The 24334-nt window shown below is 46.2% G+C and overlaps 1 protein-coding gene across 5 annotated transcripts; it reads right to left on the reverse strand.

Moving 5' to 3' along the window:
- Positions 1-241: 241 nt before the first annotated feature.
- On the reverse strand, positions 242-12525 carry MSL1 (MSL complex subunit 1). Of its 5 annotated transcripts, none has more exons than XR_014080083.1 (10): positions 11400-12525; positions 8671-8894; positions 7287-7669; positions 5325-5372; positions 4808-4872; positions 4089-4156; positions 3559-3683; positions 3320-3392; positions 2739-2921; positions 242-653 (listed from the first exon to the last, which is right to left on the reverse strand). XR_014080083.1 is itself a non-coding variant. In XM_081582143.1 (10 exons), exons 3-10 carry the CDS (start codon positions 8871-8873, stop codon positions 2831-2833), a joined length of 1056 nt encoding a protein of 351 aa, XP_081438269.1. In that variant the 5' UTR covers positions 8874-8894; positions 11400-11495; positions 12020-12525; the 3' UTR covers positions 242-2830. The 5 variants fall into 5 exon arrangements, 3 of the variants coding, with proteins under 3 accessions (XP_081438269.1, XP_081438267.1, XP_081438268.1); XM_081582143.1 differs by having other exon boundaries at positions 242-2921; positions 11400-11495; positions 12020-12525; XR_014080084.1 differs by lacking the exon at positions 5325-5372.
- Between the last annotated feature and the right edge of the window lie 11809 nt (positions 12526-24334).

Here is a 24334-nt window from a genome sequence, read left to right on the forward strand (position 1 = left end):
TCCTATCATCTCTTATTTTTTTAAAGTTGCCCATTATCTGTAAGGAAGAACCCAGGACAAAGAGAGATGGAACATACATTGTGTTCATACACAAATGGAAGTTAGTATCTCATATAAAAGGGAAAATGGTGTTTTTCTATTTTGTGAAAGTGGATTTCTTTTTCTAGTCCTTTAAAATATCCAAGCAAAATTGTTTAATGCTTCCCAATAAATCTAATAAATTGAAGCAGAAGTTCAAAAATTAACAGCCACAATAGTTTATTTACAATTGAACTCTTTATAAGATATTTACAAGACAACCAATTTTACACATCAGAAATGGTATCAAAAGTATGAATTACAACACAGACAACAATATGAAATGGGCATAAAACAAAGCTGAAGTGGACAGACAAGCAATTTCTCTTTTTAATTTATTAACACTAGCTTAAACTTTGTTAAAGAAAGAAACAAAGAACTATGTTTTAGGAGAACGGCAGGGCCTTCACTTGAAGATTGAATTTCACAGTGTTGTATCCCATGTAGGGAAAAATAAGACTAATTTCCCCCCACACTCTGACACACTGTCTTTTGGCTCTTGGAACTTTGCTCATCTACTCTCCAACCTCCTTCTCAACAAAACTTCAACATATCCAAATCAAAGGAGAATTGATCTAGAAGAGGGGGCAATAAAATAAAGAGATATTAGGTAGAGGGAAAACCAAGGAAATTAGAATCCACATAAGTCTGGCCAAATAGCACCTCATGGATTCCTCTTAGTCTAACTTGAGTTCAGAATCTGGGAAGTCCCTTGGGTAGGAACAAACATAAAAGGTGAAATCTGCTAACCCATATCCAAAGGAATCCAGGAAGGGAGGTGAGAGGGGTTCAGGATGGGGAACACATGTAAACCCATGGCTGATTCATGTCAATGTATGGCAAAAACCACTACAATATTGTAAAGTAATTAGCCCCCAACTAAAATAAATTAATTAAAAAAAAAAAAGGAATCCAACAAATGCTGAAAATTAAGAAACTGAGAGGAATCAAGGAATAAAATAAAGAGACACTGACTGGTCTTTTTTCTTCTTGGGCACATTTTAAAGGAACATAACATAGGTCAGAGTAGGAAAGCCAGTTTGCCATATTAAAATGATGGAGAACAAAGAAAATCTGGCCTAGTTTTTCTAGAAATCTCCTTCCTCTCCTTAAGGTGTGAGATGAGAGCCCCTAGTGGAATAAGTCCTATTTCCCTCTACATTCTTGCTGCAAAGAAGTTCACAGCAGGTTCCTTTGTGGAGAGCCCACTCTCCTAAGCAGATGGAGTTACAAATGAAAACCCATAGCCACACACACACACACAAAGGAGAAATAAGAGCAGCAAGATCATCCAAGAATACTACACGTGCTGCCCGAGTAATTCCTTTAAAAGTCAAACTCAGGGAGCACAGACCAACATCTCACGAAAAGCTTTAGCAGTGGGAGGCCCCTGAGGAACTTTTTTCTTCCCTTCCCACAATGGTATCCCATTCTCTCATGCTCCACTGATGGGCCGGCCACACACCCTACATACCTTGGCTTCTCCTCTAAAAGTGCTAATAATCTGGGGACATACTCTCTTCAAGGATAAAAGCCCCTACCTTCTAGGAGATTAGACCCCTACTTGTTTTCATACAATAGTCCTGAAGACTAAAGAAAGGCAATTCCTATATATTTAAGACCAGAGGTCTTGGCTCTATTTTCCTTCCAGATAGTTACAGGGATCTTACACTGAGACCAAAGTGGCCTGGAGTGCTGTCCTGAAATTTTTTAACAAAATGGGGAAGGTGAGGGTTGGGAGGGGGGAACCAAGATGGTACATATACAAATCTATTTTTACAAAATGAACTGGAGAAGCTCATTAGGTACATCTGTTCGTTTCAAGATGTAGACATTTGCCAGCCAGAGGAAGCACATATTTCCACATACATCCCCACCCTCCCTAAATCCCCACCACCAAGAGCTCAGCTAAAAGGATAAAACCCAACTAAGGAATACTCAAGAAGTGATGTGACACAAAGACATCTGTACAGGATCTGGCATGCCATTCCCAAACACCAGCTGCTTTTGTTCAGAGCCATAACTGGCCCCAAACTAACTTTCCTCATTCTCTCTTCAGAAGATTTTATTCTTGAGTGGTGAGGAAAGAAATTCAGTTACCCATTAACTTAAGAAAATAATCACAGCCAAACATCCCTTCCCACACGGCTGTATCACAGAGCAGTTTTAAGAAAACAACTGTGTTTTCAGATATTTATCAACCAACTCTCCATTATCTTTTCCACCCTGTGAAGATGACTTGCTTCATCACGTCACTTGTTATTCCTCATCTGGTCCTTAAGCTCCTGGTGAAATTTTGCTTTGTTTTAGGGTAAAAACCACTATACTCATACTATAAGGAAGGGTATACAGGGCGAGAAGAGTGCCATGCAGGCACAACTCTAAAGGCAGGGGTTGCTTCATCTTCCACAAGTCTAATGAAGAAAGCCCTTTTACCCTTTTAACCATAGGCAAATGTAAAGAAGCAGACCCCTGAAGCTTCCAAGTCTGCCATCCTATAGATTTGAGAACTCATTTCCCCAAAAAGGGAAAAGAAATCCCAATCACCCTCCACAATTCACAATTAGCCCAATGAAGGAGTTTGTGTGAAATCAGAGTGATGAAAACAAAACCAAGATCAGGGGAGTATGGAAGGGCATTTTCAGCGAATGGTAACATACATAAGGACATAGGTCACATATACAGGTCTCTGCCACTCTCTGGGAATGGCGTGCTACAACTATCTGAAGACAGAAGGTTCTTGCCAGCATAGCTATTTCCTACACGTCCGATGAGGTGTTTGCTTCTTCTGGATCTCCAACCTGCATCGGCTACGCTCATCCAACCAGGGTAGCTCAAAATTCCTGGCAAAAAAAGAATAAGGAAATCAACCTGCAAGACTAGAAGAAATTCAGTATGGACATGAGACTAAGTCAAAGAGAGACAGTATACCCTTCACCACTCCTAGCCCTGACTCCCAACTCCGAAGTTTGGAGTGTCTGTCTTGCCTCAAAGTCAGAGCAATGGTGTGCCATTAAAGTGATTGAATAATCTATTTCTAAAGCAAAAAGCAATCCTCCTAATTCCTGGCTTGGGAATCTTATCATTGCAAAAGCTAGTGGCCCAGGCAGCCTCACTTCTGTCAAAAAGCCATGGCTATCCCTAAGCCAACTATTTCACCTTATATTGAAGCTTTCATGAAGTCTGAAAGGGAAGTGAATTGCACGCTACCTGAGAGGAGGGGAAAAAACTTTATACTTACTGTGGAGTTAGTTTTGGTAATGGTCGTCCAAATGCTACAACAGGCAAGAAGGGGGTAATCATCAAACTTTCAACTATGGAAGAAAGCCAGATGGGACCTTGTTAGTGACACAGATGGAAAATATCTAGCAACTATACCTCTTCCAAAATACCACATTCATTCAGAGCAAGTTGTATCCTGTAGCCTTGTACCCTTTTTCTTCTCTGAAACACTTACTCTCTTAGATAAACAAAACTTACCATCATCTGGCTCAGGGAAAAATGAGGTAACCTCGGGCTCAGATTCCTGAATTCCTTTCTTTTTATACATTCTGAGCTGCAGTCGCTGTAAAATTCTTTGTTCCCTGATCCTCTGAATATCCCATCTGGGAAAAACAAACCAGACAAAGAAAACAAACAAACCCAATATTACTGAAAACCTGCTCTATAAAGGCAACTCATATAATCCAGATGCTAGGGAGATCCTGGCTGAGACTTCTAGGTGAGGGCATGGGTGGGGGGGAAGTACGGGGTAAAGAGAACTGTCTGCTTGATTAGGGAAGAGCTGTTTAGGTCTAGCAGTCTGGATCATGTGTTAGTGTTCCCCACAAGAAAAAGAGGCCAAACATCTTTATCTATAACAATAATCACTCGAAAACTGTGATACTCAATCAATTAGGAAGTCAGTAATTTAAAAGTATTAAGAGCTCCTGGGCTCCCCTCAGCATGGATGAGAGATGTCACAGTCCTATAGGCTCAGCTGTTCCCACAGTGAACATCTCTAGCCTCACCTTTTCCTTCTCTTCTCATCCAGCTCCAGTTTTGCATGCCTCTTCGAAAACACACTGTCATCCAGGTTCTGTATAAAGAATAGCAGCTGATAAGCTATTTATCACCGTGCAACATGTATACTCATTTCCAGCTTCCAGGAATAAAAACTCTTTCACCTTCAGGTCCCACCTAAGTCTGTGAGTTCTATGAGTACCATGGGAAACTCCTGGTAACAAAAATCAACAAAACACATACTCCTATCCCCACTCCTACGCTTGTAGAATCTCCATATTTCAAAATCATCTCTATAACTTTCCAAAGTGAAAGTCACATAAAACTGAAACAACCCTTCAGACTGCCACAAACCTTCCCTACCGCTATACTTTATAAGGGTATGAGTTTAAAGTAAGTATCAAACTTTCAAAAGGCAAATGAGCTTGGAATATATAACTCTGTTGCTGAGTGGTATATGTCTAACTTTTCTACTTAGCATGAAACCTAGCTCTGTTTTGAACATTCACTAGCTCCTTATTTTTTAATAAATCACTTAGCCATTTTAGATCTCAGTTTTTTCATCTATACAACAAAGGAGTTGGACTTGATAATCTCTCAAGTTACCTTCTGGCTTCAGAATTCTATTTAACCCATCCATACAATTATTATGACATATTCAAGTTATACCCCCATTTCTCTCTCTCTCTCTCTCACTCCCTTCTACTGACAGGTCTTGGGTACGTACCTCCAAAAGGTCTGAAGGATTTGGGTCCCTTAGAGGCTCTACTGAGTGGTCCCTCCAAGAAGGAACTGGAAAGAAAAAACAAAAGAAAAAGAAAGGGAGGAGGGGTGGAACCACCCTTAAATCCAAGGTCACACAACCTACTATTCACTAGGACAAGAAGTCTGTCCCCAGATAAGACAAAGTTACCAAGTGATAGGAATCCATTCTATGGCCTCACCTGAAGCCATATTCAGTGTCCTTGCTATGGTATTGAAAGAACCTAAAATGCCATTGCAGTCTGCCAAACACAGGATCACAAAAAACCCTAAACCAATACCTGACAATTCATATAATGGATGCTATTGCAGTTCCTGAAAAACAACTGAAATTTGTAGTCATTTTGAAGTCTATAGTGTAATCACATACCAAGGAATCTCACTCTCCCCCATCCAACTGATGGGGGATGCAGCTCCCAACCATCCACCATCCCACCAGCCCCCACCCCAGGCCCAGTCAATATAATTCCTATTCTACTCACCAGCCAAGACTGAAGTTTCTCCTGCAACACTTGATGGCATCAGACACCCTAAATAATGCAGGAAAGAAGAATCATCTCAGTGTAAAAAGAAAAAAAGCCCATACCCAAAATGGAGGAAAGGATCATCACTGATGTTTTCACTAGGAAGCCATTTTTTTTTTTTTTTTTTTGGTTGCTCTTTTGAGAATTTCTCTCTGGGGGAGGGGAAGAGGGAACAACAGACAAAAGAAAAGAAAATAAGCCCACCACTTTTTTTTTTTTTTACACTGAGACGACTTCTTTTCTTCATTATTTAGGGTGGTTTCCCTGCAACAGTTGATGGCCAAGGATATCAAACCTTAAACTCAGAACATGGCAGGTGAGTAAAAGTTGACCCTATTTTTCAAATAAAAGATCAGTGTTCTCAAAACTTACACATGTAGTCTTCTTAAACAGCTCCCTCCTCCCTCCAAACAAACTACCTTGCTGGTCCAGCCTGAACAACATACACAAAGACTTTGGCTTCCTTAGAACAAGCCATTGAGACTTCCTCTTGAAATAGGGGCGTCCAGAATAAGGATTCACACATTTATTCACAACTCAGGCTCCTCAAAGGACTGGGATCCCCCCAATCAGACTCTTTCTGTACTGCTAGACCCACAATACCAGAGGTGTTTGGAATTTTCTGTACTAGGGCAGAAAGGGTTTTCAAAAACAGCCAGTCACACAGAACAGCTCCGGACCAAGCCATTTCTCAATCCCGGATGGGAAATTGCTTCACGGTTTCTCTTGTTACACAGCATTGCCACGGCAGCAAGAAGGTTAACCATTAAGGATGAACCTGTTCAACTGACTGAACCAACAAAAAACCTGAACCTAGATCAGGGTCCTGGTCTATCTATGTACTCAAATGTAAGGCCTAATGAATTTTAGATAATGAAGAAGAGTAATCTATCTTCCCCACTTAATTTTGTCACCAGAACAGCCAAACAAAAGCCTGGAGAATGCTCTTGTCTTATTGGAATGGATTCCCATACCCAGCCCTACGAGGGCAAGACACATCAGTAGAAACTCAGGACCGTGACTCTATCCAAGAAGGCTTCCCCACCATCACCCCGGAGCACCCACAGTGACTGTCATAGACTAACATTACACGATTGAAGGCACATTCCAGTTACTGGTTGATGTAGGAGATAGGGGAGCATCTCTGTATGGAAGCCATGAAGAACAAAAAGGGAATGAAGACCAAGGTCCCATACCCCACACCCATCCCAAGCAGCTCAGATATCCCAAGATAGTCCTTATTGTTTGAAAAATAGTTTGTAGACCATTTTATTTAAATATATGAACAACCAATGGGCTACTGCAATCCAAGTAAATTCTTCACATTTAGAACCTTTGTGAAGTATAGTGAGATATAGTAAGACTGTTGGTCTTTGGCAGATTGCTCCTGCCCCCCAGACCGGGACACAGAGATACAGATAAATGTTTATATAGTTAAAGAGCGGAGGCCCAGGTGAAATTCCCCACCCCAAGCTGGCTCCCCAACCCAAAAATTACCATTGGCCCCTGAGAACACCCAAAGACCACCCTCCCAGGTTTCACACAGTATCAATTGCAGGAACAGTCGTGCATGGCAAAGTATAAGTTCTATGCATTTCACAGCACAGAAAACCCTTCTTTCAGAGGGCATGCAAGTTGCCGGAGATTACACCCCCAAGTCTGGTGCTCTTGTGATGAGCAACTTACTGGCAAACACATCTCCCAGTGTTGTAAGCAGGCAAATACATTGAGCACATTTTGCTGTAATTCCATCTATTTGCAATGCCTGCACAGTGTCTGTCTCTGGCTGTTAACTTACTCATTCTTGACAGAACTCTGCTTTATTGATTGCACTTTTTTAAAAATGCCAAAGGCATTTTCACACTTGTTAGCTTGACCGCCACCACTAGGGTATAAGAGCAAGTGTTCTCTATGCCTTACTTGCTACAGTCTCCTCCTTCTTTGGAGAGGATTCCCGTAATGGTAACGGTGATGGGGGAGGCTGGTGCCAACGACACAAATACATTTCTGTGGTGGAAAGGTACGGCAAATCTTCTATCTCACTTGAGAAGGCTTTCTCCTTGGGATGGGTGCTGGGTCCCTTCTGGGGAGTTGAGAGTCTTGGCGGGGTGTCCACTGAAGACCGGGGTTTTTCTGGAGTTTCTTGGCTCCTCAATTCACGTTTACAAACAGTTTCAGATAAGGAACCACAGGGTTCCTCTTTAACAGGAGAGTGCTTAGGAGTTTTTGTTTTGACTTTTGAAAATTCAGGAGCCAGCTTTTTAACAGGAATCTTTCTTTCTGTACTTCCAAATGGGGATTTCCTATTAGATAGGGAAGAAAACATTATAGAATTTTATTGACTCTTGAATAAAATCTGATTTGATTACATTTCGGGCAAGCTTGCTCCAAAATGACCAGCAAGTATCTAAATATCTGGATTCACTTGGCTGTCATGAGCAGCAACAGCGTCATGCTTAACAGTATGTGTAATAAGCCCTTAGTAAACGTTTGTTGAATAAGTGAGTTTCCATGCTTAAGAACCTCTACTACTATTCTACTGACTACTAAATTTATTCAAGATCCTTTAGCTAACATCAGATGCCTCACTCTGTGGTGTATTTCTTCCTGTCAACCAGACGCCAGTCTTATCCCATCCCCCTATTTCTATACCATGTTCATTACAATCATTTTTTCTTTCTATCTTCTGATTCTCTTTCTCCCACCAGTCTACACACACACACACACAATGTCATCTCCTTTCCTTTTTACCAACCTAAGTTCTATACTTTTTCAAGATCCATTTCCTCCTTAAACTTTCACTATTCTAACACACGATAATTAATCTCTGAATAGTCTGTATCACTGTTATCCATTTTCATATTTTATTGCAGTTGAATTCTGAGTTTTCAAAATTTATGCTATCCTTATAGCTAGACTAATCTCTTCGAGTCCAAGGACAGTTAGAGCTTACTTTTTTTTCTTAGAGCTTACATTTTTAACATCTATCAGTGCCTAACGCAATGAAGGAATTTAACACTTCCTAACTTGGAGTGAAGGGCTATAGTTTTAAGAAATTCAGGTGTCACATTTGCTGCCCATTCTCTTTATGATGTATACTGCATTCTGTAATTACTACTGTGACCAAAATGTTCCTAACAGACTTTTACAGCCCATACAAGGATGTTTCAGTTTCTCAGTACAGAAGACCTCTTGATTCAAGATACAGTTGTATTAAAACTAATTGATAAGTCCTCATTCCTTACTCTCAGTCACTGCAAACAAGTGACCTCAAGTCCAGACAGTAACAAAGTTATCAGCACACCTTTTGTGTCCCTTTCCACTCCGCCCACAGGAGAAAGGCTTGGGAGGCAGAGTCTGGGTTGTCTCAGAAAGCTCCGGCTGGCACTCCAGTTTAATTTTCTCCGATAGCTCCGTTTCCTCTCTTTCTTCAGTTTCATAGCCCTGAAACAGCTTGTGCCTTTCTTTCTCGTTATCCTTCTTTACCAGCTGCATCCGCCTTTCCATACGTTCAATCCGAGCAAGGAGCTAAAAAAGAGAGTGGCAAAATGCAGACTTAAAAAACAGAAAAATTAAACACAGGTACTGATCCCCATTCTGGAATCAGTCTGGTCTTCTCTCTTTCCATGAGCCACAGCAATTCAACTTATTTTTAACAGGCAGACATAATCTGAATAGATTTTCTTAATCACAATAGAGAAGACAAGGTGCACTGGTTAATTTTAGGAGCTAACGTAGTTGAGGAGGGACATGGGGGGATTTGTAGTTCATTCTTCTGAAAAAAAAATCCTCTTCATCGGGAGAGGCCACAACATGCCTTTTAAATGGCACAGTCTCTGCTACTGCTAACATGCGGCTCCAAGTCAGTTTGGGAGTTTCCAGAATTAACCTTAATGTTCTTTTAGGAGGCCCTGAAGTTCTCCAAACACTATGCTCTCTACTTCCACTCAAAAATGCTACACAAAAGGGCAAAGTCCAGACAGTACATTGAGACAGAATTAAAAGCTCACATAATCACAGTGCCACTAGGGATTACAATGTTATTTGAAAGGGGGTACGGTGGGGTGGGGAGGTGTCATCTAAACTGTGAACACTCAATTTGGAAGACTTATAAAAAGAACCAGTACCCATAAGTCCCATCAATCATCAAATATGCATATTGCTTTGCATTTGAGATAACAGAAAAACTTATACCTATTTATTTAAATACTGAAAAGTCTTTTGACTCTAATAATTAAAGGGAGGCCACATGATCAAACACAAAATGGAAGTCTATTATCATTGAAAATTTCACATTAAAATGTTCTGAGAAAAGATGCCAATTGCACTACTTATACTCTATAACAAGAATTTTATTTGGGTTAGACAATGATATTAATGTTGACTTCATTACATCCACTTAGCTGCACAGATTTCACGATAACAGATTTCAAATAACAACTGGAATAAGAGAAACAAGCTTAAGCAACACTAAGACTGCAATACACAACAGAGGCAGTGAATGCCAAGTTCAGACTGACACTCTATCCTTAACTCACCCCACTTTTCCTGCCTAGGAAAATCTGCAAAAGGGCCATTACCTCAGGAACTGAGCAGAAACCACAATCAGCAGAGAGCCCCCTGTCAGCCACACTCTCATTTCATCTCTTTCTGTTTTTATTCACAGCCTTAACATTACTTTAACACGTTTGTTTGTGGATGACATTTCCTTGATTTCTTCTCCTTCACTGGTTGTCCTCTTCCCGACTCCCCCCCTCAAGTCAGGACATGATGTGTTGTAATTACAGTACCATCACACCCCTAGACTGCAGTACAGTAGCTGAGCAGTGCCACCTCCATATTGAGTAACTTCCACAAATCAACACCATGAAATATTTTAATGAGACCGGCCCCAGCTCCCATTCCACCTTGCAGAATGCATTCTCTAATAAAACAGTTGCTGCCTGAAGAGATTCATTTGGAAAGCAAACAAAATGAATAGCCCTCTGCTCCCTTGCTCAGCCCTTGGCGCACACAACGCCAGAGAGAGAGAGGGAGGGAGAGAGAGGAGAGAGAGACAGAGACTGCTGCAGCCTGAACACAACAATTGTAGAAACCATGTTTATTTTTAGGCAGCTGTAAGGTATGCTAGCACTATAATATACCACCACCACAGCTTTCCTGATATCTGGAGTATGTTTTAACACATCAGGTGCCCTTAACTACTGCTGCAAAGGTAATAAAATAAAATAAAACAAGCCTATATAGTCATGCTCCTCAGAAGTACAAAGAAATAATAAATGACTTCCCTACACCTTAAGATTCTAATATAGGGGAAAAAATTTTGGTCTACTTAATACATTTAATAAGCTTAATTTCCCCTGATGCCTTAAAAGCCTTCCAGTTTCTAAACACCATGCTTATACAAGGGAGCTGGTCAGTAGGTCATGTTTTATAACTCAGATTCCTATTAAAAAAAAAACAAAAAACTGTCTGAAATCAAGGGTGATGATTCTCCTAATATTATTTTAAAAACCTAAAACAGGATTCCACTGTGAGTCACCTCAACCCCTCTACCAATGAAAAGGCCTACTACTCTATCTAGATAAAGATGCTACAGCAGTGCTTAGAGCAACAGCTGCTATGGCCCTCTCCTCCAGAATGCATTTCTAACGCAAAGCTCTTTAATTTAACCCCTTCCATAAAGCAACCACATATGCAGCCCACCTTTTCATTTTTCAACCCCTCACAAATCTGGTCTTTTCTCACTCAACATCTTTCCCACAAGTCTGGGGCTGTCATTTTAAATTAACCCTTTGGCACCTGAGACCTCCCCTCCCCCTCCCCCTGGGAGGCTGCCCTTTAACCCTTCCCTCTAACCCAACGTGTCTGTGAGCCTGGCTCCCAAGGACCCAGCAACTGAGAAGACTCCTTTGCTGGTGGCCGACCTCCTTACCCCTAACTCAGGGATACCTTAACCTCCTACAGCCCCCTTCCCCCGAGCATGCGCACAACTCGCTCCTCGTCCCGAACGCAGATTAACCCTTCCCGTACCGTGTCTCTCTCTGACTTCAGCTCCTCGATCTCCTTTTCCTTGGCCTGCAGCTGCTGCTGCTGCTGTTCGATGAGGTCCAATTGCAGCAGAAGGATCTGTTTGAGGCAGGCGGCCTGACTGGAGGCTCCAGAGCCGCCGCCACCCCCGAGAGGGCTCTTCCTCATACTCTTCCATCGGCCCTCGCTGGCCGCCAGGGTCCCGGCGGCGGCGGTAGGCGCGAGGGGTGGCGGCCCGGGCAGAGGTAGTGGTGGGGGTCCCGCTGGGTCCGAGGCGGTGGCAGCTGGGGGAGCCGCCCCACCCTTGTCCCCAGCCCAGGGCGTAGGCTCTTTGGCCGCCGCCACGAGAGAGCCCGTCTGAATGGGCAGCACCGCCTGATACTTGGGTCGGGGACTGCAGCCGGCTCCGGCTGCCGCTGGCTCCCCCCCAATGCCAGCTTGTTTGGTGGCCGGGGGTGGACAGGGCAAGGGCACCGAGCCGCCCCAGCTCTCTTCCTGCTGCCCGGGGGCCGCCCCGGCCGGGAGTAACAAGCCCCGGCCCTTGCCGCCGCAGCCGGCCGGTGAGGGCGCGGGGCTCCCGCCCTGGGAAGAGGCCAGCGGGGGCCCCGGCTCCTTGAGCTTACGGTGCCGGGGGAGGAAGTGGGCTTCGGCCGCCCCAGGTTCGTCCTCGGGCCCGCCCAGCGCCGCAGCCCGCTCGTAGTCCAGTCGCTGCTCAGGGTTGCCGCCGGCAGGGGCCGCGGCCGCCTTGAACACTGCGGATCTCATGGTCATAGTGGTCCGGAGCAGCGTCGGGGACCGAGACGGAGGAGGGGGTAGGGAAGGGGTGAGGTGCGGGGGGTCGAGGACGGAGGAGGGGGAGGGGAGTTTGGCGGGCTCGCCTCAGCAGCGCGGCAGCAGGCCTCGGCTAGCGCGGCTCCTCCGGGGCCCGGGCGCCATCCCGCCGGCGTGCGGAGAAGTGGAGGCCGCGGCTGAGGCCCGCCGCCGGCCCATAGGGGCCTCGCCGCCGCCTCTGCTGCCGCCGCCGCCGCCTTCGCCTGAGAGGCAGAAGCTCGCACCCAGCCGCCCCCGAGCTCATCCCCGGAGCTCGCTTCGGCCCCCCCTGGCCCGGCCGGGCCCGCCTCGTCTCCCCACCCCACACCCCCCCCTTCCCCGCCCCGGCCCCCCGCCCCGGAGTTCGCCTCAGCCGCCCCGAGCCTCCATTTCCCCCCCCCTCATCCTCAGGAGGGGGTGGGAGGGATGGGTCCGCCCAAAGCCCTCCTACTACGGGAGAGGGTCTGTCGCCTCACCCGGGGGTCTCCGGACTCGGGGTCCCCCTCCCCCACAGTCACCCCAGACGCCTCAGCGTTTCCCTTTAAAAAAACGGAGCCGCTCGGAGCCGCCACAGCCGCAGCCGCCGCCGACCGGAGGGCGCATGCGCCGGGAGAGAAGCGGGCGGGAGTGAACCGGGAGCAGAGAGGAGGGAGGCGGGCCGCGCTATTGTGAAAGGGGCCGCTGTCGCCTGGAGGAGGGCGGACAGGGGGCCGCGGGGGCCCCGGGCGCGGGGGGCCGGCGAGGGGAGGCCGGGGATAAGGGGCGAGGACCGAGGAACCCGCGGAGCGGCGGGGTGAAGGTGGGCTGCCGGAGGAGGGGCGAGCCGAGCCGGGGGAGGGTCTGGAGGAGGGAAGAAAGGGCGAGGGCGGCGACGGGCTGAAGGCGAATGCTGAGGCTCCCGGAGAGAGAGAAGCGCGAGAGAATGGAGTTGAGAGGAAGGAAGGGGGCTTCGGGAGGCAGATGCGCCCTCCATGGAAGTGTATCGAGCGCTCCATGTACCCGGCCTGCGCTGGGCGAAGCCTTTTCCGGGCACGTTGGCAACAGGCCTGGCCCTCACCCGGAGGGGCCCCGCGGCCCCGCGCGCCGCCTGGACCAGAGTTAGGATGCAGGCTCCTCTTTGAGCTTGTGGGTGTTTCCTGGGCATAGAATTCTAACCTCTCCACCCCTGCGCTCCCCAGCAACCCCACACTTGTATGGGAGAGAATGAAGTTCTTTGTCTCTGAGGGACCCAGACCAGAAACGGAGGGGACCTCTGGTACCCAGAGGGGGGAAAATCCATGATGTCTGCTGCCTAGGGAGTTGTTGCCACCACCTCCCTGGAATGAAGTATTGCCAACTACTAACAGTTCTTTCCCAACGGCCATCTCCCCAGACTTCTTAAGTCACTTCTAGCGTCTTCTGGGGGTGTTCATGAAGGACTGAGGCAAAGGAAATCTCAGCAGGGATCTTTACCTTTACGGAGAATAGAAATACTTTAGGGTATTAACGTATGCTGAGCACTTTGTCCTCTCTGTGTTCATTTTGTATCTGTCTGTCCTTTCAGGCAGCTTTAGCCAACAAGTCCTCACAGAATTTCTCCTGGAAAAACTTTTAAATAGTTTTGATTGATTTTTCTTTTCTGTTAAGGTGGGATTTTTTTTTCCAATCTATATGGAGATGACTAACATTATTTGGCTTCATGTGAAAATCTCTAATTGAAACTGTGTCTCTGCCCTGTGAGCTCAGAGCATGAAGCACTGCAGACTTGAAACAAATGGATGGGAATGTGCTAAGAAGACAAGGGAGCCACAGCCCTCTTCTACCAGACTATATGGCCTCAGATCTGCAAAGTGAAGTGGAGGCCATGTGTGGCAAGAGGCATATAGAATATAGTGATCTTTTCCAGTGTCAAGACCTTCAATACCATCTCTACACTGCTCACGTGCTCAGTCATGTCCAACTCTGCAATCCCAAGGACTATATATAGCCTGCTAGGCTCCTCTGTCCAGGGAATTTTTCAGGCAAGAATACTGGAGTGGGTTGCCATTTCCTACTTCAGGGGATCTTCCCGACCCAGGGATCAAACTCGAGTCTCTATACTGGCAACTCCTAAATGTAGATCTTCTTCCTAGGCTCATTCCCTCCCTCCAAAATCATATATTCAGATGCCTAGGAAACATATCCACTTCGACGTCTAATAGGCATTTCAAACTGTGTCTAAAATCACACTCCTGAATTTGCCTCACCCAAATCCTGCTTCTATAGCCTTCCTCTCTCTCTCACTTCATATCCAGTCAGTCTTGAATCCCATTGCCCTTCGATATGTAGATCCAGAAACATACACTTTTGCAACATTTCCACAACTTCCACCTTGAGCCATAATCTAAGCCATAATTGTATCTCACCTTTTTTTATTGCAGTAACTTTGTAACTAGCCCCTCAGTTTCAACCTTTGCCTTCCCCCACTGAAGTCTGTTCTCAACACAGCAGCCACAGTGAACCCAATATGAAAACATGTTCTTTCTCATGACTTCCCATCTTAATTGGAGTAAAACCAAATTTGTCCTTTTGGTTTTTAGAATCTGGCCCCAAGTACAGATGACTTTGACTCCTACTACTCTCCCCCTTATTCAGTCCCTTCCTGCCACACTCACCTCTTTGCTGTCCTTCAAACACACCCAGCATGGGTCTGCTCGGGTCCTTTCACTTGCTGTTCTCTCCACCTGTGTCACTGTTTCTTCAGATATTCACGTACCTTCCTATTCATTGCTTCAGTTCTTTATTAAATATCTTTTCATCAAGCCTTCTTTTCTGGCTATCTTATGTAAACCCACAACCTCTTCTAAATTCCTTCCCAGGCCTTTCCTGCTTTAGTTTTTTCATATACTTATTACTATCTAACATGTAATTTATTGTGTTTATTGTCCTCTTCCACTAGAATGTGAGCTTTGTGTTTTCTTTCTCTGTTGTATCCTTAGCCCGTAGAACTATATCTGGCCTAAAGTAGACAGTTAATAAGTATTCACTGAGTGAGTAAATGAGGTGTTTAGATATATTAAGAGAAAGCATCTACCTTTGACCTTTAGCTTGGTTGAGAGTGACAGCCTTATTAATAGGGTGTAAATAGTGAAACCTAGGGAAGAAAAGTGTTGTCTAGAAGCACAGAGAAGATAGAACATAATATCTGGAGGGAACTGAGGAAGTGACAACTGAAGTGGGTCTTAAAGGCTGAGGCCATAGGAGGACATTTCAGACAGAGTTGAGAACATTGCAGATACCTGGGATAAAAGGATGTATTGGAGTAAGTGGAGAAGTCAACTGGACTTTAGCTTGGATACTGGGGAGTACAGGGGATAAAACAGGCGAGGTGTATTGAGACCAGATTATTGAGGTCTGAAGGCCCAGTTAAAAAATGGATACAGTCCACCCTCCACATGCACAGTTTCCACATCTGTGGGTTCAACCAACTGCAAATTGAAAATATTCAGGAACAAAAATTCCAGAAAGTCCCAAGAAGCAAAACTTGAATTGCTACAAGCCCAACAATGATTTACATAGCATTTGCATTGTGTTAGGTACTGTAAGTAACCTAGAGATGACTTAGAGGATATGCATAGGCTATATGCAAATATATACCATTTTATATAAGAGACTTGAGCATTCGAGGATTTTGGTATCCTGAGCAGGATTTTGGAGCCAATCACTCTCTGAGGGACTTGAGACAACTGATTTATCAGCCAAGGTGAAACACTGAAAGATTTCCAGCAAAATGTGGAATAGTCAGATTTGTGTTTTTGAAAGCTAGTATATGTTTGTACTGAAGGCAAGAGACCAACTTACAGGCTATTAGTTCAAGTGAGAGATGATAAATGGTTAATCTAAGGCTTGAGAATCTAGTTTTCGCATTATTAATTTACAGAACTTTGTAATCAGTTGGAGAAGGAAATGGCAATCCACTCCAGTACTCTTGCCTGGAAAATCCTGTGGAGAGAGGAGCCTGGTGGGCTACAGTCCATGGGGTCACAAAGAGTCGGACACAACTGAGTGACTATAAACTTTCCCTTTCTTTGTAATCAGTAGAAACAGTGAGGAGGGCGTCAGAGAGAAGGAGGACTTTGTGGTTGATTTCTAAGGCCAGGATTTGTTTCATGAACAAATTCCCTGTTTTCTTCCTCATTAGACCAAATGTTAGTCACTCAGTCACGTCCAACTCTTTGTGACCAATGGACTGCAGCCCACTAGGCTCCTCTGTCCATGGAATTCTCCAACAAAGTCCCGTTATTAGTCAAAGCTATGCTTTTCCCAGTAGTCATGTACAGATGTGAGAGGTGGGCCATAAGGAAGGCTGAGCACCAAACAATTGATGCTTTTGAACTGTGGTTCTGGAGAAGACTCTTGAGAATTCCTTCGACAGCAAGAAGATCAAACCAGTCGATTCTAAAGGAAATCAACCTTGACTATTCACTGGAGGGACTGATGCTGAAGCTCCAATATGCTGGCCACCTGATTCGAAGAAGTGACTCATTGGAGAAGACCCTGATGCTGGGAAAGATGGGGGGCAGGAGGAGAAGGGAGTGACAGAGGATGAGATGGTTGGATGGCATCATCGACTCAATGGATGTGAGTTCGAGCAAACAGAGAGATAGTGAAGGACAGGGAAGCCTGGCGTGCTGCAATCCATGGGGTTGCAAAGAGTCTGACAAAACTGAGTGACTGAACAACAAGACCAAATCTCCTGGACTGGCATCACTTGGGAACTTGTTCGAAATGCAAATTCTTGGGTCCCACTCTAGACCTAGTGAATCAGGAACTCTGGGTGGGGTTGAGCAGTATGTGTTTTAACAAGTCCACCAGATGATTCTGATGCACCTTAAGTCTGAAAACACTACACTGGTGTCTATATCAGGACCTATTACTTGAGAGCCAGATAGTAAATATTTTAGGCTTTGACAGCTGTGGAGTCTCTTGCACTATTCAACTCTGCTGTTGCAGCACAAAAGATAGTGTAAATGAACGTAGGTGGCTAATGGTGAGTGGTTAAGGTACCAGTGGTATGGAGATTTAGAGGGAATGACAGGTTGCAGATTCACTGTTTGAAAGTAAAGGCTCTGGTGTGAATACTGCAAGCAGTGATCACATTCCTACCATGTTACAAAGTTTTATTTATGGACACTGAAGTTCGAATTTCATACATTTTCATGTTATGTGAAATACTATTTTAGATTTTCAGTATTCAAAACTACTTAGCTGAATTATTAGAAAAATACAAATCAAATTATAATGGAGTACCACCTCAAACCAGTCAGAATGGCCATTATTTAAAAGTCTACAAATAGGACTTCCCTGGTGGTACAGTGGATGAGAAACCACCTGCTAATGGAGGGGACTCAAGTTCGATCCCTGGTCCAGGAAAATTCCACATGTCTCAGAGCAACTGAGGGTATGCACCACAAGAGAAGCCACTGCAATAAGCCCAAGCGTCTCAAGAAAGAGTAGCCCCCACTCATCACAACTAGAGAAAGCCTGTACACAGCAATGAAGAGCCAGTGCAAGCAAAGATAAATAAATACGTCTACAAATAACAAATGCACCCATGTAAATTTAACGCCAGGCTCCTCTCTCCATGAGAATTCTCCAGGAAAGAATACTCAAGTGGGTTGCCATGCCCTCCTCCAGGGGATCTTCCCAACCCAGGGATCGAACCTAGGTCTCCCGCATTGCAGGCTGATTCTATACTGTCTGAGCCATCAGCGAAGCCAAAATTTAAGGCAGCGTGGCTTAATACTGTCACTTACTCAGAGATCACATACTTCCTGTTTTGCATATGTTGAAATGTACCTTTCTAAAATGATGGTGATAGTAAACAGCAATTGGCAGTGGTATTTTTTTAATGTCCTTACTTGGCAAAATAAAAAGCTGGCAATCCTACATCAGTTCCCTACACTTTTTTTTTCCTGAAAACTTTACAGCACTGAAATCCAAAATCTAGGATTTCACTGCTTCAGACTAAGTAAACATGCTTTTCTCCCTCAAAAGGCTGGAATTTTGAATTTGATGTCTGTGATCTCCTTGATCTCAATTCATAGGGTGAGGTGAATAAACTACCAGAAAACTGAAACGGGAAGAGAAGCTCTCTAAAAACGAAGAGAATTCTTGCTTCAAAACCATTAGTTCTTTTTTTTAAAACTAATCGTATTTATTTATTTTGGCTGTACTGGGTCTTTAGTTGGAGAGAGTGGGGGCTACTCTAGTTGCACTGCACGGGTTTCTCATTATGGAAGCTTCTCTTGTTACTGCGCACAGGCTCTAGGGCTCCTGGGCTTCAGTAGTTATGGCTCTCCGACTGTGACAAGGCTCAACAGATGTGGCCCATCAGCTTAGTTGTTCTGAGGCACATGGGATCTTCCCAGATCAGAGATGGATCCTGTGTCTTCTGCACTGGCATGCGGATTCTTTATCACTGAACCACCAGGGAAGCCCTATCATTAGGTTTTAAACTGTGATAATTCCTAAACGAGGACACATAAGGGCATAAGATACCAAAGAGTAAAGACCAAGAGGGAGGAAGTAGACCTGCTGGCTTGAGAGGGAGCCTGAGAAAAACCACAGGACCGGTAAATCAAGTCCCTAAACAGTTCTCTGCCTATTTCATCCCTATTGGGATAGTGACCATTTCCATTTGCCCTCTGGCTAAGTGTATGAATAGAGATAAAGCCAACACTTCCACCATTCCTCTTAAGACTTTTGGAATGACAGAATCCCATTTCAGAATCCCATTTCCATGACCTACATTCTTTGAATGGAAAGCCTATAGTGTGGAAAGAGCATGTGGCAAGCCCTTTTACCAGTCTGGGTCCTGGTTTCCCCAGACCAAAAATAAAATTGAAATAGATCACCTTTAAGACTGCATGAAGTTGCGTTTCCCTAATAGTGGGGTAGAACTAAACAGTAAAAAGAGACTTGCTTTGGCTTCTTCCCAGAAAGAAAGGATTCATCTCTGCAGCTTCCTGAGGCTCTCGGAAAGGTAAATAAAGACTGGGGCTGCGTAAATGGCAGTAGCCCAGCTCCACAGGGCACCGAAATGAGACCACGGGTGGAGAGGCTACCTTTCCCTTCTGGAGGATTGGGGGATGGGGAACCAGCATGGAGCTACAGAAGTTTCCGGCTCTGAAGCTCGGCACCGGCCCAGAGTTCTTTCTGGCAAAAACCCTGCCCTGCGCTCCAGGCTTCCGCGAGCAGGATGCTTGCGTGCCGCTCCCCTTCTCCCCTCCTCGGGGGCCTCTCCGCAGGACACACCCTCCACCCTCTCTGCTGCCTTTTTTTTTTTTTCAAATAAAATCACAACTCAAATTTGGGTATTTCGGGTATTTTTCTCCTTCAGCCAGCCCCGCCAAAACTTTCAGCGAGTCCCGCCCACTCCACGTGGACCTCCCTTCCCTTCCCAGAAACCTCTGCGAGGACCCCACTCCCAACACGTGACCAATTGTTACATTTCCTTCTTCGGCTCCTTTTTCGCTGGCATCAACTAACGACTGAACACAAGTGCCCCCTTCAGGGTGAATGTGGAGCAGCAGCATGGGGAGGAGAGGAAAGCTGATTGAGGGCTGAAGTGCAAAAGGGGGCTGTTGCTGCCTCTACTTAAGATTATTTCAAACCCACGTAACTCCTCGGCTGATAGCTTTAAGGATCATACAACTAAAAGATGAGGCAAATTCAAGAGGAGGGATATCATGAAAGGGAATTGTTTTGGAGGAGGAGTTGGGTAGAGTTTTAATCCCTAGCTGCAAACTTAATTACCTGTGCTTCATTTCCCCTAGAGTTCTTCACGATGTTGGCAGAGCTCTTGTAGATTCCCGCGTAGGAGCTGAGTTCTTTAATTATGTGCTGGATAACGGGGAACGTGACCTCTCCTAAAGAGAGCGTTTATTGCCACCTCCATCACCTCCCTTTCCCCAACAACACTGGAAACAGTTCTTCCTCCATGGGCTGTTTCCTCAAGCTGCAAATTATTTCCAGAATGGAGAATCCTCTCCCAGCGTTGAGAACATTTGCCCGGGATGGGAAGAGCCCTGGAAGATCGTGTTGGAGGAAAGGGGAGGGCAGGACAGCAAAAATTAGTCCAGTGGGAAGGTTTGATGCAGAGCAACGGGACTAACCGGGAAAAGCTAGTCAGTTCAGTCACTCAGGCGTGTCTGACTCTTTGCAGTTCCATGGACTGCAGCAGGCCAGGCTTCCTTGTCCAGGCTTCCGTGTCCATCACCAACTCCCGGAGCTTGCTCACGTCCATCAAGTCGGTGATGCCATCCAACCATCTCATCCTCTGTCGTCCCCTTCTCCTCCTGCCTTCAGTCTTTCCCAGCATCAGGGTCTTTTCCAATGAGTCAGTTCTTCACATCAGGTGGTCAAAGTATTGGAGCTTCAGCTTCAGCATCAGTCCCTCCAATGAATATTCAGGACTGATTTCCTTTAGGATTGACTGGTTTGATCTCCTTGCAGTCCAAGGGACTCTCAAGAGTCTTCTCCAACACCACAGTTCAAAAGCGTCAATTCTTCAAATGAAGATAAACAGAGGGAACCGTTTCCTCTCCACTCCATTTCCCCAGGTGAGATGTGAGACTGAGGGTTTGGGTAGGAATTGGGGTGATGGAAGGTATGCAACTGAAGGCTGACTAGGAGAAAGGGTTGTACATCAAGCATTGCTCGGAAAAGGAAGGGTAAATTTAAAATCAGAATAGTCGGGTGCCATGTGTCCCTCCAAAGTCATAGAGATCATGAATAGTAGATAACCCAAAGTCTGAAAGGCTCTTGGGACACAAACAGGGGGAGTTCCATTGTAGCCAAGAGGTACACTACGAGGGGCATACTAAAGAGAGATGTGTGGAAGGGAATGGGAGGAGTCCTAAGGCACTTCTTTTCAAGGGAAACAGCTCCAAGGCAATCGAGCTAGAGCGTCAAGGACACTTGCTCTCCTATAACTCAGCATCTGTCAGCGCTCCCGTTACCAGGTGCTATTTCAAGAGTTCTGGGCCTAGTGCAGGAAAAGGGAGGGGCCCTGGTGTAGAGGCTGAGGGGAGACCCGATGGACTACTCCCTAAGCCCAGCTGCAGTTCCAGATTTTCGCCACTCGGGGGCTCCCGAGCTCAACCACAGCCCCAGAGTTAGGGACGGAGAGACAGAGAACCTCCAGAGGACTGTTTGGGACGTCACTGGTGACCCCGAGCAGAGAGGTGACTTAGGGGTCATTTGCTCTGAAGCTGCAGACCCTTCGCATGGCCGTTGGGAAGACATTCAGCCTCAGCCTTTGTTCCTAAAAGGGACTCGTGGGACTAAGAACTATAATAGTTCCCCACCTCTTACCCTCCGAAGTCATTTCCTCCCCTGCGCGTTTCCTTCCCCTCCCCCATTCTCGCGGTAGGAGCACTACCACCATCCCCCACAGCCTGTCAGAGTCCTGAGGAATGCTCTCACCCTGGCTGGATGCCAAGCTCTGGACTTCCTGGGCTTTGGGGTGGGGCTTGGCCAAGGGGAAGCCCTTTGGACAGGAGAGCCACCCAATCCTGTATAGCCTGCGCGCGCGCTCTCTCTCTCTGCTAAGCAAAAGGCTCATCTATCATTCTCTGTCACCATCACCTAATTTCCTATCCCCATAATAGGATTTCCTTGCCAGAGTAAAACATCCACAATCTGGAGGTGGTGGGCATCCTAAACACTGGTTCATAGTGAGAAGTGGGGGAAAACTATTTTAGAACCTGCCTTGCCTGTTCCAGAAGGCCTGTAGCTGGAAGCTGAGGTTCAGCTGCCAGGGTCCTGAGCCCTGGGGCTCCTTCTGGATCCTTCTCAGAGCCACTGGGTCTAAGGAAGTACGTCTCTAATAGTAAAGCTTGGGAGTGGATTTCTGCATATCTGACTGCTTCTACCAAGCTTCCATGTTCCTGAAATAAATCAGTTGAAATCTGAACTTGTTGGTCTACCTCAGGGCCAAGGAGATCTTTCCAGCCGACTGGAATGGGTTCAGTGAGAATGGATAATGGGCAAAAAGTACTCCCAAATCTAATGAATATAGAGACCAGGCCTGTCAGAGACCTCTGGCTCCTATCCAATGGGTCACTGCTCAGAAATGTTTTTGCGCTGGGGGTAGGAGAGTCTTCTGATATTGTCCACAAATGACAAAGTGAGAACTCAACCCTGCCTCACAGTCCACCAGTGGAGATTTTGCAGCCTGTCTCCCTGAAGTCATCATCTGCAGATCTGTGCTAGATTCCCAAGTTCCTGTCTTGAAACCTCAGCCCCCACCCCCCTCAGGGCCTAGGGGAGAGCCAATGTAGGTCATTGCAGCTGAGCCTGCAGGGCTGTCTGCTCCTTGAGCCCAGTGCCTTTCAGACACAGAGAGGAAACCTTGCAGAGAAGTGAGAGAAAGGGCTCTGTGAGAATCAGAGGAAAGCATATTCCTCAAAAAATGAAGCATGGAGAGGCCAGAAGTCAACTGGTCACATCTGAGACAAGTGATGGGAGCTTTGCTCCTGAGAGGCTGCATGTGATGGAGGAGGGAAGGGGAGAGAGGAGAGGCTGAGCAAGGCCCCATCGCTGGCTTTCCCTCCCATGCACCATTCTTTCTCTGCTTGCTTGTGTAAGGGAACCCTTCTTGTGTCCATCCCCCATTCTCCAATCACCTTGCTTTCAAGGCTCAGGTTTCATTCTCAGAAGCCTTTGTGACTTGCCTCAAAGACCTTCTGCTTCCTCTGGTCACAGTTTTTGGGTCTCAGGAAGCTAGAGTAGGCCACAGTTGTCCCTACCCTCCCCCATTGAAAGACTTCCTGCTTTTTGACTGTTAAACTCATTTTGCCTGAGGGTACTTCCAACCCTTTAGGACCTCATTCCTTTTCTTGGCTCTCCCTACCCCCCCCCCCCCCCCCGCCACCCCACCTCCACCCCGCCCCAAGGAATGTGTGTCTTTGTGTGCCTCCTCAGCGCAGTCCATGGGGTCCCGAAGAGTCGGACACGACTGAGTGACTGAACTGATGGTGCTCATACTCTTGTTTTTGCATCAGGAGTCAAAGGACCTATGGCTGTAACAAGTTTGGGGTCCCCAAGGCCAACAAAAATAGACAAGGGACCAGTTTCTACCTCTAGACTCAAAACAGTTTAAACCACAATCAATTGTTCTATAGGAGCCTCAGGAAGAAATATAGGCAAGATGGAGAAAGGATAAATAGTCACAGTCTTGGCCTTCTCTTTCCCTCATTCTTCCCCCCAAACCTTACCCTATCATGTTGCAGCTACTTATCCTCTCACTACTCATTTGCTCTCGTTTCCAGAATCCTTGCACACAGTAGGCACTCAATAAATGCTTTTCATACTGAGTCAAACTGAATCAAGTTATGCTCTCTGTCTAAACTTTAAGATAAAGAAGCACTAAGGGAGAAAGAAGACCTTCCCCAGATCCTGGGCTAGAATCTCCTACAGGACTGTTTACTAGAGAGCAGAGACCCAGAGCCGTGGTTCTCCAGCATCAAACTCGCCTGTAGAGCTGGGTGAAACTCAGACTGCTGGGCTCCACCACCAGAGTTTCTGATTCAGTGGGCCTGGGATGGGACATGAGAACTTGCATTTCTTCTAACAGGTGCCCAGGTGATGCTGACCCCACCACCAATCCTGGGACCACCAGTGGATCCTGAGCACCCCTGGCTTAGGCAACCACAGCCCCTCATCCCAGTGCTCATTCACTACGGGGACCTGGTTGGTTCTAATTTCATATGTTTTAGTAGGAAGGAACAGGTGAGAATTAGGAACACGCAACTCCCGCTCAGCCTTCCACCCCAACGGCATACAGGGATCGCTGAGAGAGGGCAAGGGCGGGCAGAAGTGGGTCTCCGACTGATTATCCGTTCTGTCTCTATTTAAATAGTCCATCGACTCCATCCTTATTGAAAGTCACTTCCCAAAAACATGTTTTGCAGCGGCAGCGGAGCACTAGGAATTTCCTGTGGCGAGGCAGCGCCAGCGCGGGGAGGGGAGAGGCCGTGCTGAGCGAGCGCCTTCCCTTGGCTCGGGCAGGGCCACGTGCCCCACCCCCTCGCTCGCACATGTCTGCGCCGCCACCGCCGCGGCAGCCGGGCTGTTTATGAGCGAGTTGTTGTGGTAGAAATGGA

The sequence above is a fragment of the Giraffa tippelskirchi genome, chromosome 3, assembly GCF_054371585.1.
Source record: "Giraffa tippelskirchi isolate mGirTip1 chromosome 3, T2T-mGirTip1v1.2.pri, whole genome shotgun sequence".
NCBI lineage: Eukaryota > Metazoa > Chordata > Mammalia > Artiodactyla > Giraffidae > Giraffa > Giraffa tippelskirchi.

Excerpts from the sequence above, each read along its gene's own strand:
- MSL1 (XM_081582141.1), bottom strand. The coding sequence starts at position 12,167 with ATGACCATGAGATCCGCAGTGTTCAAGGCGGCCGCGGCCCCTGCCGGC. Across the intron at positions 5,373-7,286 it reads GAAGGAGGAGACTGTAGCAA|GGTGTCTGATGCCATCAAGT; the intron begins GTAAGGCATAGA and ends TGCATTATTTAG. Across the intron at positions 2,922-3,319 it reads TTACCAAAACTAACTCCACA|GAATTTTGAGCTACCCTGGT; the intron begins GTAAGTATAAAG and ends TTTTTTTGCCAG.